The sequence below is a fragment of the Miscanthus floridulus genome, chromosome 3 (assembly GCF_019320115.1).
Source record: "Miscanthus floridulus cultivar M001 chromosome 3, ASM1932011v1, whole genome shotgun sequence".
In the NCBI taxonomy this organism is placed as follows: domain Eukaryota; kingdom Viridiplantae; phylum Streptophyta; class Magnoliopsida; order Poales; family Poaceae; genus Miscanthus; species Miscanthus floridulus.
In genome coordinates, this window is record NC_089582.1 from 137,503,228 (window position 1) to 137,517,208 (window position 13,981).

At 45.2% G+C, this 13,981-nt stretch overlaps 2 protein-coding genes and 1 pseudogene across 2 annotated transcripts; all 3 read left to right on the forward strand.

Moving 5' to 3' along the window:
• Positions 1 to 417: 417 nt before the first annotated feature.
• Positions 418 to 4,860, forward strand: LOC136542570 (uncharacterized; annotated as a pseudogene).
• Positions 4,861 to 5,697: 837 nt separating this feature from the next.
• On the forward strand, positions 5,698 to 7,948 carry LOC136544527 (uncharacterized). The gene is made up of 6 exons (XM_066536662.1): positions 5,698 to 5,791; positions 5,889 to 5,957; positions 6,044 to 6,151; positions 6,333 to 6,512; positions 7,341 to 7,426; positions 7,514 to 7,948. Exons 1-6 carry the CDS (start codon positions 5,698 to 5,700, stop codon positions 7,721 to 7,723), a joined length of 747 nt encoding a protein of 248 aa, XP_066392759.1. The 3' UTR covers positions 7,724 to 7,948.
• Positions 7,949 to 10,593: 2,645 nt separating this feature from the next.
• On the forward strand, positions 10,594 to 13,913 carry LOC136542572 (EID1-like F-box protein 2). Its single transcript, XM_066535075.1, has 3 exons — positions 10,594 to 10,828; positions 11,394 to 12,217; positions 13,570 to 13,913. The coding sequence occupies exon 2, from the start codon at positions 11,451 to 11,453 to the stop codon at positions 12,195 to 12,197; it is 747 nt and encodes a 248-aa protein (XP_066391172.1). The 5' UTR covers positions 10,594 to 10,828; positions 11,394 to 11,450; the 3' UTR covers positions 12,198 to 12,217; positions 13,570 to 13,913.
• The last annotated feature ends 68 nt before the right edge of the window (positions 13,914 to 13,981 follow it).

A 13,981-nucleotide genomic window follows, 5' to 3' on the forward strand; every position in this document is an offset into this window, starting at 1 on the left:
CTGAATTCTGGAGGAATCTGGATGGTTTGAAGGAATGCTGGATGAATTTGTGAGAGAAAACACTGTTTTGAATGAAAAAATAAACGGATTAAGCTGGGTTTAAAAGCACGCAAACGGGGCCTCGCTCTTTGCTTTAACACGACTTGAGGTCTTCTTAGTGGCAGCAAGTGTTTTGAATATGGACAGATCAACAGAAGTGTAGTTCATCGATCTATCATTCTACTTAATAGAGAATGAAGAAAAAGTGAGAGGACAGTGACTGACCTGGACGTGACGACGGGAATACGGTCTGTTGGGTTGGCTAGTTCGTATCGTTATTTATTTATAAAAAAAAGTAGGGGTTAATTCATATGAGAAAAAAATATTGTTTCAGGTGTAAATTTACTATCGTTTAGGACAGACCACGCCCAAACGAACAGGCTGACGCCAGGCGGAGCGGCCTCGCTGGCAGCGGGCGCTGGAGCAGGCGACGGGCGACGGACGGGGTGGCGGCGGGGAGGTGGGCGATTGGGCGGGCGCGGGGCAGAGCGGTGGCGGCGGGGAGGTGGTAGCGGGGGAGCGAGGGCGGGCGAAAAAAGTGGCGGCGGGGAGGTGGCGGCCGGCGGAAAGGGATGGCCGAGGGCGGCCGGCGGCCGGAAGGGAACTGGCGGCGGTCGCCTGGGCGCGAGGCGTGGGAGGCTGGTAGCGATCGAGCGGAAGCCGAGGGAGGCTGCGCCGCTGAGGCCTGGCCCCCGCGCCTCCTCTCTCTCCACCGCCGCCGCCGCGCCTCCTCTCTCTCCACCGCCGCCGCCGCTGCTCCCGACGACGAGGATGGCGTCGACACCGTGGAGCAGCTCCTGCACCCGCGCCCGCCCGCCGCCTCCTCCGGCTCCCGCGGCCGGATCGACCGCCTCATGAAGCTGCAGCGCCGCGCCGACGGCGACGCCGTGCCCGGGGCGGCGGGGACCGGGGGCCAGAGGAGGTGGTTCCCGTACCTGGACGCGTTCCGGCCTGCGGCGGCCGGGGGCGCGGAGCTGTGCAGCGGGGAGGTCATCGAGGTGCTGGAGCCGCACATCCTCGAGGCGCGTCGGGACCGGATTCGACGAGCCGTTGGCAACCGGAGCTACGCCGTTTGCCTTGTGGTGGAAAGCCTCTCCGACTTCGGCAACGTCTCGGCCGCGTTCCGCTCCGCCGACGCGCTCGGCTTGCAGTCCGTGCACGTCATATCCTGTGATAGCAGCAAAAGGTGCAGAGGTGAAGAGTGAACCTGAATTGCTGCATAACACTGAGTAGTTTGCATAATAAATTGCCTGCTCTATTTTGAGGTGCCAGATAGGTGATAGGTATTGTGTTTGGGTTCGTGCATTTTGTTTACTTAATTCAATGAGCTTGAACTACATGATTTACTTTATGCATTGTGTTTGGATAGACTATGCTGTTGCATTTTAGAACTGTGAAAAGGTCCCTACATAAACAGATTGATCTGCATTCTTAAAGTTGACAGATTGGCTACTGGATCTGTACTCTTGCTAATTAGTTCTCATTCTCAACTTGGATGGATCATGAAAGGATTTTTTTTGCAGATTACTATTATACTAGTGTTTTCACATTGATCGTGTGTTCTGTTTAGAATTTTTAACATATAGGAGTATACCGAGGAGTTGTTAAGCTAGATATCCATTAAGGGTGAAAATTCACCAGTTTGACATTACATCCTCTGGAAATGATAGGTTCCACTCAAGTAAACTGTTCTTCCTCATTCAAATACTTCTTTACTTTTGCAGGTATAGAGACAACAGGCATGTGAGCATGGGTGCTGAGAAATGGCTTGACATTGAGATATGGAACTCACCTGCAGAATGTTTCAGTGCATAAAAAAAGCGTGGTTATCGCATTGCGACCACTTATTTGGGAACTGATTCGGTATTTTTTCACTCTTCAACATTTTAGTGATTTGGTATTTTTTACCCTTCTACATCTTTATCTATTGGTTTCCTTGGAAATCTATGATCCAGTATTCCACATAAATTTCAGATGCCACGTGTCATTGAATGCACGATCATCTGTTGTTTTTCTGTGAAAAGCTGCAGTTATTTTGTACAAACAGTATTTACTGTCAAACTGTATTGTCGGAGACAAGATGCATCTATTAGTATGTCCAGTGATTTACGGAGACAAGATGCATCTATTAAAGAAAGTATTTGCTGTCAAACCGTATTGTTGGAGTGTTTGATCATTATGTTCTGTCTGAGGATACCCAGAGTATAAAGTTTTGTGTGTCATAAATGGATTTTTGGAGTGTAATCAATGACATATGTATCAGTTGTTCACCATTCATCAGGATTTAAGTTTTCTCACATATAAGTAATATGGTTGAGGGAATAATTATGTTCCAAATTTTCTTAGGTTTGTGTGTATGACATGGATTGGTCTCAACCAACAGCTATTGTTGTGGGCAATGAGCTTAGGTATGGGCTGTTCCTTGTATCTGGATATGTATCTTATGTTGAACTTGCATTACATTTAGAAATAAGCACTCAATTACTAGGTTGTGCTTTCCGATGTATTTTTCTACCCCTTTATTTTTCAAAGCACATTTTTTTTATGAAAACATTTCTTAGATCTGCTTACTAGCTTTGCGATGCAATATTTGAGTCTCTACTAACATCACTTCCCATAGCTGAACATGTAAAAACAATTCAACATTTTTTGTTTAAGCGATTCGGAAACAACAATAAAAACATCAAATGATATATCACTAACATGAATGACCATCTTACTAGAGGCCATAAGTGCTAAATATTTAAACAACAAAACCACTATCAAAGCTAAACAAACAATATTATATAACCAAACTCTTAAAAGACCCAATAAATAATTCTTTATTATACAAGACTAAAATCATTTAAATAACTATACCAAGTGCATGCATAGGCATTTATTTTCCATCATGATACGTAGATTAGCTGATACATTAATATTTCACCGCACAATGAAAGTTGGGTATTAACTAATTCTTTGGTGGCAGGGGTATAAGTGATGATGCGCTAGAGCTATCAGATTTGCACTGTAGCGTTCCAATGAAAGCCATGGTGGATTCGTTTAATGTATCTGTTGCAGCTGGAATCCTCATGCACCATGCTGTTTGTGATAGAGTTTCCCGCCTGGTAAGTGCACTTTCTTCATTCCAGTTATCATCATACCTTATAGAAGACATCATAACCTCAATCCACTATTAACAAAGTTCTATCTATCATCATATGGTACTGCTACCTTTGGCTTTCAGGTTTCAGCCAAGAAAAAGAAAACTTTATCTTTGAACTTTACAATAATAGTGCTCATAGCGTCATACCTTTGTTACCAAAGGCCTGTTTATAGACCAAAGACCACTTGGTACTGCTTTTTATTGAAAGCAACAGAAGTCACCTCCACCTCAACAGGCCTCTTTAGCTTTGCTTAAATTTATGCCAGTCACTTGTGCTGTTGAATCTATTCTATGTCTGATTAGTCTGTTTAATATAAGTTGAATCTTGCAGAGAGCGGCCTCTAAGATATTGTCAGAGCCATATATTGATTGTGGATCTTATCTCATAAACTATCTTATGCTTCTAGGTGTAAACACAACCTGGCTCTTGAATTATTATACAAGAATCACTAACACAAACTAAAACTACCAAATTTGGCATATACGTGATGTTTGACCTGGACTGTAACAATTCATATAGAAAACACTGTGGAGTTTAATAGCTGATTTGCAAATCTGGTATGTTTATTGGATTGTTTAAATTGTCACCTTTAGACTCACTGGATTTTGAAGTGATCTGAATGAACCTTTTCCCCCTCCAAAGCTGGAAAGTTTTATTTTATGTTCCAATCCATATATTTTGTACGCTAAATGCACCTCCAAATGAGACAATTGTGGATTAATATTTGCTGTAAGCTAGCCCCTAACTGTCAGCAATGTTTTCAAATCGTCTAGTTGTATGGTCCTGATCAGCCGATTAATCGTGTTTTTAGTCGTTAATCAGGTCCGATTGGTCAGTGACTAGTGCGTTAGTCCAGCATAGTTGTCCTGCCTACTTGCCTTGCTACCAAGGATGTATACTAGTAAATAGAATGACTGTATAAGTATGAAGTAGTTAAGCAGTCAAGGGCCTGTTTAGCACAGCTCCTAGAAGTACTGCTACTAGACTACAGCACCAGTGCGCAGCTGCATAGTGCACTTATCATGAATTTGTAAACATAGCAAGCATCTAGCATGGTCACTTATGGGCTAAAAACAGAAGGCCCAGTGCCCAAGTGCCCCCAGCCCATCTGGGTTGCTCACAATTTCTTTCTGTGGCTAGTAGTCCGTGAGCTAACTGGATGACTAATCATGATTAGTCGGATGATCAGATTTAAGACGGCACTAGTTGCCTCAGAGTGATGACTTGATAATTCTGGCTGTCAGCATCTTATGTTTGGTGTTTTTTTTCAGGGCCATCACGGTGATCTCTTACCTGAAGAAAATAGAATATTGATTGCTGAGTTCTATCTGCGACATAGGCCATCACACCTTGTTCGCTTGATCGTATCAGTCATGCTACAGTGTTTTTCTCTCACAACAAAACAGCATCAGCCGGCTTATAAGCCATATAAACGATCAAGCGAACAGGCCGTAGAGAAAGCACGGCTACTATAGTTCATGAATATGCCAAAAGGAAGGCAGAAAATTTTATGGCCAGACTTTGAGAACATCCTGATGCCTACTAACACATAGTGTCGGCTAAGAAGCTGAGTGATGTCTTTGGCAATCAAGTGTTGGATTATCTAGTGCATTTTTCTAACAAAAAACGAGGTGATGAGTTTTTTTAACCATTCAGGGTAGCTTATTTTGTTCAATCAATTTTTATACTTTCAGTGTTCACTTTTTGTATACCAGCTTATGTGGTCATCGTTGCAAATGTTTGCACACAGTAATCTGAAATTTTGAATTTGGTATGAAGGCTATTTTTCTGGAGAGTACTGTTGGGCTACTTGGGTCTTCAACCGATACGAGACAATAATGATTCCCACCAGATTGCTGGCAAGTGGCAAGACTGGACCCAAACCCAACAATCGAGCAGAGTTGTTAACAGTTACTCGTACGGTTTTTAGTGACGTCGACTTTTGCTCCCAAATTAGGCGTTAACTATGTACTCCCTCCATCCCAAAAAACCTGACGTTTAGGACATGATTGTGCTTACCAAGGAGTCATTAATTAGGGTATAGTTTTCCCTATATGCCCCTATTAAATACTGTTGCGAGCGCTATCCATACGAGAAAGTTTCCTGGCTCATCTGGTTAGTGCGGTGTGGGTGAGCCCTGAGTCTCGAGGTCGAAACTCTGTGGACGCATTTTTTTTGCCCGTGGCTTCATTTTGCATGGGTTTGGGTGGGGCGTGGCACGTGCGCGTTGGCTCGCATGGCACTGGTGCGGGTGGGAGCGCGTTTGGTGTTGTTTTGGCGCGTTTGGGCAGCGTTGGTGCTTGTTTTTGCGCCGTTCGCGCTCGGGTTTGTGCGTGGCCACGTAATTTTTCTGTCCGCGCTCCAAGCATTCTAATTTGGCGCTAATCTGGCCGGTCTCTGGACGCTTCGACTGCTCTGGCTGCTGCTTCATTTAAAACGCCTCGTTCTCCACTGTACCACTCCCATGCTTGTCGTGCTCCACTCTTTCCTTCTCCACTCCTTCTCAAATGCAATGGCTAATCCATTTGATTTGAACATTCGTTTGGAAGAAGATGACGGCGACGTCGATCTCAATGAGCCAATATTGGAGGACGACACCATAAATGGTAATGTACTACTCAGTTTGTTTGGTTTTTTTGTTTTATATTCAAAGCAAGAACGTGTGGTAACGTTTCTCATTTTCTTTCTTCTTTTTTTGGACAGGGTTCGATTTGAACTTGCCATTAGATGATTTTGGTGCTGTCGATTTTGATTACCTACAAAACCTTCCTGGTAATTTTTTTCTCATTTTGTTCTTTCGTTTTCTCCGTACTTGCAATGAAGCTGATGCTTTCTTTCCCTTTGATCTGAACGTTTAGCGGACGATGACGACGGCAACCTTGCCTTGGATCTCAACGAGGCTGAAAATGACGATGGCGACGCCGGCTTTGATCTGAACGAGCCTGAAGATGACGAGCATGGCATCGGTAAAATGCTTCGTCTCTTGTTTTCCTCTTCTGCATGTACTACAGCATGTTCTTCTTCTCTTGTGCATGACGAGCTAGAACATGCCGTGAGCATCTGTTGTTGAATGTCTTTGTTTTTTTTTCATATATTGAGAGCATGCCGCGAGTACTATTAAAATGATTGTTTTTTTCCTTTTGTTAGAACAACATGCCGATCAAGTAAATCAACCGAAGCATGACTATTCTGATCATGTTAGACAACAAGTGTACCAAGCATTGTTGATGAGAAGTAAGAATGGGAAACTAGGCAAGCAAGATACAACAATTGTTGGTGCTCAATTTGGAGTAAAGATTCGATCAGTTCAGCGCATATGGAAGCAAGGTAAAAACCAACTTGCTCACAACATTCCAGTCATGGTTCCTAATCTAAAGAAAGGTAGAAGTGGCCGTAAAGCAATCCCTCTTGATTTGGAAAAAATGCGGGACATTCCTCTCAAGCAAAGAATGACCATAGAAGATGTGTCTAGTAGACTTGGTATTAGCAAATCTAGGATACATAGGTACTTGAAAAAAGGTTTGCTTAGACGCCACTCTAGTAGCATAAAACCTTACCTCACCGAGGCTAACAAGAAGACTAGGTTGAAGTGGTGCATTGACATGATTGAGCAAGGTTTAGTTGATGATCCAAAGTTTAAGGATTTGTTTGACTTTGTGTTTATTGATGAGAAATGGTTCTACATCTCTCAAAAATCCGAGAGATACTACTTGCTACCCGAGGAAGATGAACCACATCGTACTTGCAAGAACAAGAATTATATCCCTAGGCTCATGTTTTTGTGTGTTTGTGCTCGGCCAAGATTTAGAAATAGAGAATGTGTGTTTGATGGCAAAATAGGTTGTTTTCCACTAGTCAATTTTGAACAAGCTATTAGACGAAGTGGAAACCGTCTTCGTGGTGCACAAGTTATCAAGCCCATAACTTCAATAACAAGAGATGTGATTAGAGAGTTCATGATAAACAAAGTGCTGCCCGCTATCCGAGCCAAGTGGCCAAGAGAAGATGTGCACAAGCCAATTTTCATACAACAAGATAATGCACCTTCTCATCTAAAAGTGGATGATCCTATTTTTTGTGAGCATGCTAAGCAATATGGGTTTGACATTCGGCTTATTTGTCAACCACCCAATTCACCGGATTTCAACATTCTAGACTTGGGTTTTTTTCGTGCTATTCAAGCTATTCAATACAAGAAGAATGCAAAAACAATGCAAGATTTAATTCCAGCCGTGCAGCAGGTAAATTGATCATCCATTCGATTGTTTAAATTGATCTTGGACAAGTAATGAACTCACTAATTCATTTCTTGAACACATGTTTTGTAGGCATTTATGGAGTACTCTCCACAGAAGGCAAATATGATCTTTGTGACACTACAAACTGTTTTGAAGGAAGCAATGAAGATAAAGGGTTGCAACAAAATCAAGATTCCTCACATGAATAAACAAAGACTAGAGAGGGAAGATAGGCTGCCATTGAAAGTCCCTTGTGAAGCTTCTTTGCTAGCCGAAGCACTAGCTGCTCTCCCTGCATGAAACCATTAGAAGAAGCAAGTTAGCTTTTGCACCAAATTAGATAATGCATGTACTGTATGTTAGCTTTTGCACCTTACTGATCCTGTATGCACTCGTCGTTAGCTTGTGACTCCAGTTGCTTCAGCTTTTGTTCTTCCAGTTTCTTCATATTGTATTGTTCGTCCAGCTTCTTCATTACGTGCTCAGGAAGAAGAATTGTGTCACCTCTCATTTGAAGTTCGTGCACATCAGGAATATACACCTCACAATCAAATTTTTCCATCTTATCGCACACCCTTGCTGCGAGATTGTAGTCCTCATGTAAAAGGCCACAACGGGCACACCTGCGAGCTTCGTAGCATGCTTCGCCGAAGACGCCGCCGGCATGGAACGTGCCGCAGCGAGGACAGTGCACCACCTCGTCCAGCTGGTCGGAGTCCGGCAGTACCTCGATGGAGTCCGGTAGCACCACGTCGGAGTCCGGCACCTCCTCGACGGAGTCGGCACCACGTCGACGAAGTCGAGCGCATCGACGGACTCCATGGCCACAACAGAGTCCGTGCCCTCCGAGTTCAACGCGTCGGCGGACTCCATGGCGCGGCGAGGGAGGCGCGTGCTGGCGGCGGCGCCGTGCTGCGGAGGTAGGCAAGGGCGTGCGGAGGTAGGCGAGGGCGTGCTGCGGAGGTAGGCGAGGGCGTGCGTCGATGTTCTTGGTTGAACCGTACAAGGTCGCGGCGGCGGAACGGTAAAACCCTAAACACTGCGTGCTGCGGAGGGCGGCGGCATGCTGCGTTTGAGCACCTGCGGCACAGCGGCAGGAGAAGAACGGCGCGTCGAGGTGTTGCGGAGGGACTGCAACGCCTTTACTCCACGCAAGAGCTGAGGACGGCGGCGACCAAGAGAACGAGGCGTCGGTCCATCGAGCGATTAATGCGTAGTCGAAGGAACCGTTGGCGAGCGGCTCGCCAGGGGTAAACCCGTCCTCGCGAGGCCTCGGGAGCCCAGGACGTCAGGTTTCACGAAAATGCTTCGGTTGCTCGGGACGTCTGGTTTTTTGGGATGGAGGGAGTAAGTTTTTGTTGGGATTGAAAGCTTAATATGTTTCCACTTGTTTTTTCACAAATGTTGGCAATGCTCCGTGTTCAACTGACGGTTAGGACCGAAAGCTGGTATAACAGTATCAGTATAGCCTCTTGTGTCCTTTGGAGGGCTGAGAACTTTGAGATGTTCTATGAAGCTGCCGTGTAAAAGAGCTCCACTTTGCCTACGCGAGGATGATGCGTTTGTAACGCAAAGCTGTGCAAGTGCAACAACTGGTTACGGTGGAATGCCGTCTTTAATCTCGCCACCAAACTCTGCTAGGGAAAGCTACGGACAAGGGCCCCTTGCCCCTGGGGTGTCGAGTGCAAATTGCCAAGCTGACCGCTCAAGTGGTCGAGTGGGCTGTACTCTATTTGTTTGCTTGCCTGACTGTTTGGCCGGGGTGATCGCAGCAGGATAGCAAGTTGCCCGTGGGCATGACAGGAAATTTGGTGCGGGTCGTAGATAATAATAGTAGCTGAAAAAGACACGGTTCTGTGTAGTTTTATGCAAGCACTAAACGATGCTCGAACGACTTTAGATCAAAGCCGTGAAAGCTACTGTCGGTAAAAGACACAGCCTAAGAAAAAACTTGTGTCGGTAAAACTAGTCATTCATCCCCATTTTCATTTTCATTTTCACCACACGTTCGGACGTTCCTATCTCTTCAGCACAACTGAAAATATCCAAGGGATCCTGCGGTCCACGCTCACGCCGTACGATCCCACCGTCCACCCCATTAATCAAATAAACAGGTTCGCTTGATTGTTCCTGTGGCTTATAAGTCGACTAATGCTGTTTTATTGTGAGAGAAAAATATTGTATCATGACTGATAAGCATGGCTGATACGGGTGAAAATCAACGGCTAATGTAACGCAGCGGAGAACATCTTGCGCCTCATGCCGTCATGCTATGCGGCTCCCTGTGTCCCAGCCTCGAGGCGGCTCCACCTGGAGCCCATTGCGGAACCTAAACTAAAATGAATCTCCAACACAATATCTATAGATCCTGTTCGCTTTGCTGAAAAACCATGACTGAAAGTACTGTTCGCTGATTTGCTGTAAGAAAAAACATTGTTCGTTCGCTAAAATAGTACGGCTCATAAGACAAACGAACATGGCCATAGCCTCCAACAGAGTATCTATATAGAAGACCCATTTTAGGTGTCAGGAGAGGCATAACCCAAATTTGAGTATCCTCTCTCCTGAAGACCCATTTATAGAAATAATCGTTTTTTTTGGTTTTGTTGTTGGAGAAGATCAAAAATAGATATTGAATCCTTTGCCTATAGCGCTACTCAAATGACGAATATACTTTGTATTTTGGATCGCAGTTGTCGGAGACAGTCTGATTGCCCTTGTTCACGGGAGCAGATTTCCTCCCTCCTCTTCCTCTCTATCACTACACACCAACACACGAGGAGACGCTGAAGCCAAAAAGCTCCTCTTGTGTCGGTGAGAGAAGAGAGGAGAAAGGAAATCTGCTCATACGAATAGTATCTCTACAGAAAAAAAAAACGCAGCAGCTGGAACACCTGAATCCATACAAAAGAGGCCCTTGTTCCCGGCCACGCGCGGCCACCACCTTTTCTTCTTCTTTTTTTTGACGCCTCAGTTCAACTCGAACTTCCCCGAAATGCCCCTGCCGGCCGAGCCCCGCCGGTGTCGGCCTCACCGCACCAAGTCGGACGCCGACTGGCGCAGGGGCGTTTCCGTAACCCCGCGCCCCGCCCGGTCGCTTCCGCCGTCCCGTCCCCGCACCGCGCCTCGGACAGCTGGACCTGCCCCGTCACGGCCCCGCGTGGATGGTCGGTTCTGCCCCTGGCCCCTTCGCGGGCGCGGCGCACGCATCCGTCTGGTGCCTATCTGGTGCGGCTCGATTCGGCCCGACGATTCCGATCCCCTCCCGTCCACCACCCCGTGTCCGTCTCTCGCCCTCCACGCCGGTGACCGGAGAAGGGGCCGCGCGCAGGCGACGCCCACGGCGACAGAGACGGCGAATCTTCCCCCGCTCCGGCCGCGGCCAGCCTCGCAGCGACGCGCCAGGTAAGCCTCGGTTCGCCGTCACTCTGTATGTCCCGCGGGAATGGATGCGCAACGCGTGTTCAATGGCGTCACCGTCGCCGTGTGCTCGCTTGGCCGCGAGCCCCGTCTCCTCCTCTCTTCGAGTGAAGAATGCCGAGATGACAGGTGCTAGCGCTCGGGTAGCGCTTACACCGTGCCGCTCGCGAAGAATCGCACCTGGGTATAACTTGTCGAGGAGCTCCCGATCCACGCTGGCCGGGAGAACCCCGCACGCTGAGCAAGCGAGCGCCTGCACTGCCTGCTCTGTCTGATTGACCGTAGTTGCTTGCTGCACGCAGCTAGTACATACAGTCTGCCCCTCTAGGTTTCCTAGGCGACATTGGGGTTCGCCTAAGAAGCATTTCGTGCTGTTAGTTCGAGCTTTACAAGTGATAGTGAAATGTTGGTTTTTCAGATTTATGAATGACAAAGGAAGAATTTTTCCTGCGCTTATGCCATTCCTATGAATTTTCTTTGATTGCCAGCACTGGTAATCATTCAATGATGACTGTCCAATAATTTAACTTTACCACTTTTTTTAAAACAGGATTGAAGGGGGCATGAGAAGGTGGACATCGTTGCTCTAGTGATTTGATTACCGGAGATGGTGTTGGTGTTTAAGCAGCACCGCTGCACACACTCTGCGAGCTGCGTTTGCATCAAGGGCCACCTCAGTGAGGATGCTCTGTACCTCGTCTTCCGCCACATGAACTGGAACCCCAGGCTGATTGCTATATTGTCATGTGTGTGCAAGTGGTTTGACGAGGTTGCCAAGCAGGTGCTGTGGAAGGAGTTCTGTAATGCAAGGGCTCCAAAGATGATGCTGGATTTGCATTCAGGTGGCAGCCACATTGTTGATGGGAACTGGAAAGCGCTGGGGAAGCTGCTCATCTATTGCAACGGCTGCCCAAAGGGGGGACTGTTTAATAACATCCATGTTCCAGGCCATTTTGTGTTCAGGACACGCTTTTCTAGGACTGCGGGCAGGAGTTTCCTGCCTCTGCCATGCAAGTCGGACGTCCTGTATGTGTCAGATCCATGCGAGCATCTTGATCAGGGGGAAGAAGGCGACTTGGGTTTCTTCCGAGGCATCTTTAAGTCATTCGCCACTTCAAGGGTAAAGAAGATGTTGATTGAGAAGCAGGCTAGGTTTCATCCAACGGAGTCGTGCCCTTATTGTAAGGCCAAGCTATGGAACATGTTCCAGGAAAATATGATTCCAAGGAGTGCTTCCGCTAGGCTGGGTGCCTATGATGATTCTGTTGAGTATTTTGTATGCCTGAATGGACATGTTATTGGACTTGGTACCCTGCTACCACTCTCGGATTCGGAGGAGGCAGCAGATGAGTAATCATCAAGAACATGAATCAGGTATCATATATTTTCTGTTGAATTATTTGTGAAGAATAGATAGAATTCTTTATATGATGCATTAAAATATATACACTGAAACACAGGTACGCCTTTTCCATGGCAGATTTCTTCTTGAATCTTTTCTGTAAACATCAAGTTTCATGTGCAGACATGTCTGGATGTACATAGACTGATTACCGTTCAATATTAGTTTGTGTTTGCATACACTCAATGCTTAATCCTATTTATTTAATGCATAACTTGCTCAATATTTCACATCATATACCAACATTTTCTCCCTGTAAGACTCCCAAGGAACTTAGCATAAGCTTGTTGGGATATCATATCACATAATCCTTATTTTAGATTTTATTTTAGGAATTTTTTACATTTAAAAAGGAAACATTACTAGCAAAACTATTCTCAAGGGTTTCTATGCTTATTTCGTAATGGCATCAGAATTATTGAATCGATTCTTATGAATCCCATATTTTTAAACGCAGTCCCTGTCTGTTTCTGGCACCCTTCTGTTTGGCCCTACTTTAAAGTTTATATATACTACTTGATATTTGCATGGTACATCAAGTCATAACTGGTGCTAACTATCTTAATGTTAGAAGTGGCAGCACACAAGTTTTGGGAGGCAGGCAGAGTGCTTATGAACACCCAAAAAAATTTCACCATTGCAATTCTCACTTCTGGTACTTGAAAATTCAAAATTATGAGAGCAGTCAATCTATATTGATGATATAATGCATCTTTTTAGTTCTCTTTAATCAAATATCCACATGACAAGCATTCCTTAATTTAAATCTAGATTTACTGGTTTATTTTCAGAAGAGCCATATTGTCTGGCCAGTTTGTTCTCTTATTTTATTTGTGAAAAAATTATGAGGAAAATGTGCATTGCTGATAGCCTGTTTTATTTGTGATTTGCTAGTTTCGTTGCTTTTATGTACTTAGACCATAACAAATTAACAGCATTTGGCGACAAGTACACCAGTTTAAGTAAGGTAGCAGACTCTCTCTCAAATAAAAGGGTGTCAGAGCTGTGATATAGTACACCAGTTTAAATGGCCCCGTTCGGCTTGCTGAATTTTGGCTGAAACTGGCTGAAAAACATTGTTCTGGCTGAATTGTTGTGAGAGAAAAATACTGTTCCGGCTGAAAAAAGAAGCCGAACAAGCCGGATATGGGGTAAGCCGAACGGGTATTTACTAATAATAAGATGAGTATTTACTAATAATAGATAAAAACTGCAATGTAGTGACAGAACATCTATGTAGGGTAAAAGGCAGTCCAAACAGAAATTCTTGTTCTGCTAAAGTGAAACAAACATGTGTTCTGAATTGACTCCCATTTGTTGACAGGTTTGCAAGATTGAAGCCCAGGGCTTGTGAAATGGTACTGAATCTTGGTTGTGACTAGCAGAGAGTGGGATGACATTGGTTCAGCCAACTGTTGCACGACAAGAATCTGTGATGGGCTCTGCATCGGACTGCAGCTGTGGGTGTCTTGCATCAGATTGGAAAAAAGAAGAGCTACTTTATAGTGTCTCTCCTTTATTTATTGATATATGTCATTACTTGTTTTTGTAATGGAATCAAGACACTGGACGCTACCCGCTTGCCTGTTTAGACATGTTCACATCATGTGTTGTGAGATGTTTTATTTAGCGAGACTTGTGATGTTAAATTTGTGCTCGTGATATTCATGTGCTGTTGTCCTCACTGTGCCGTTTCTGTTGCTGACTACTGATTCTGGTGTGCGTGATCCGATTCT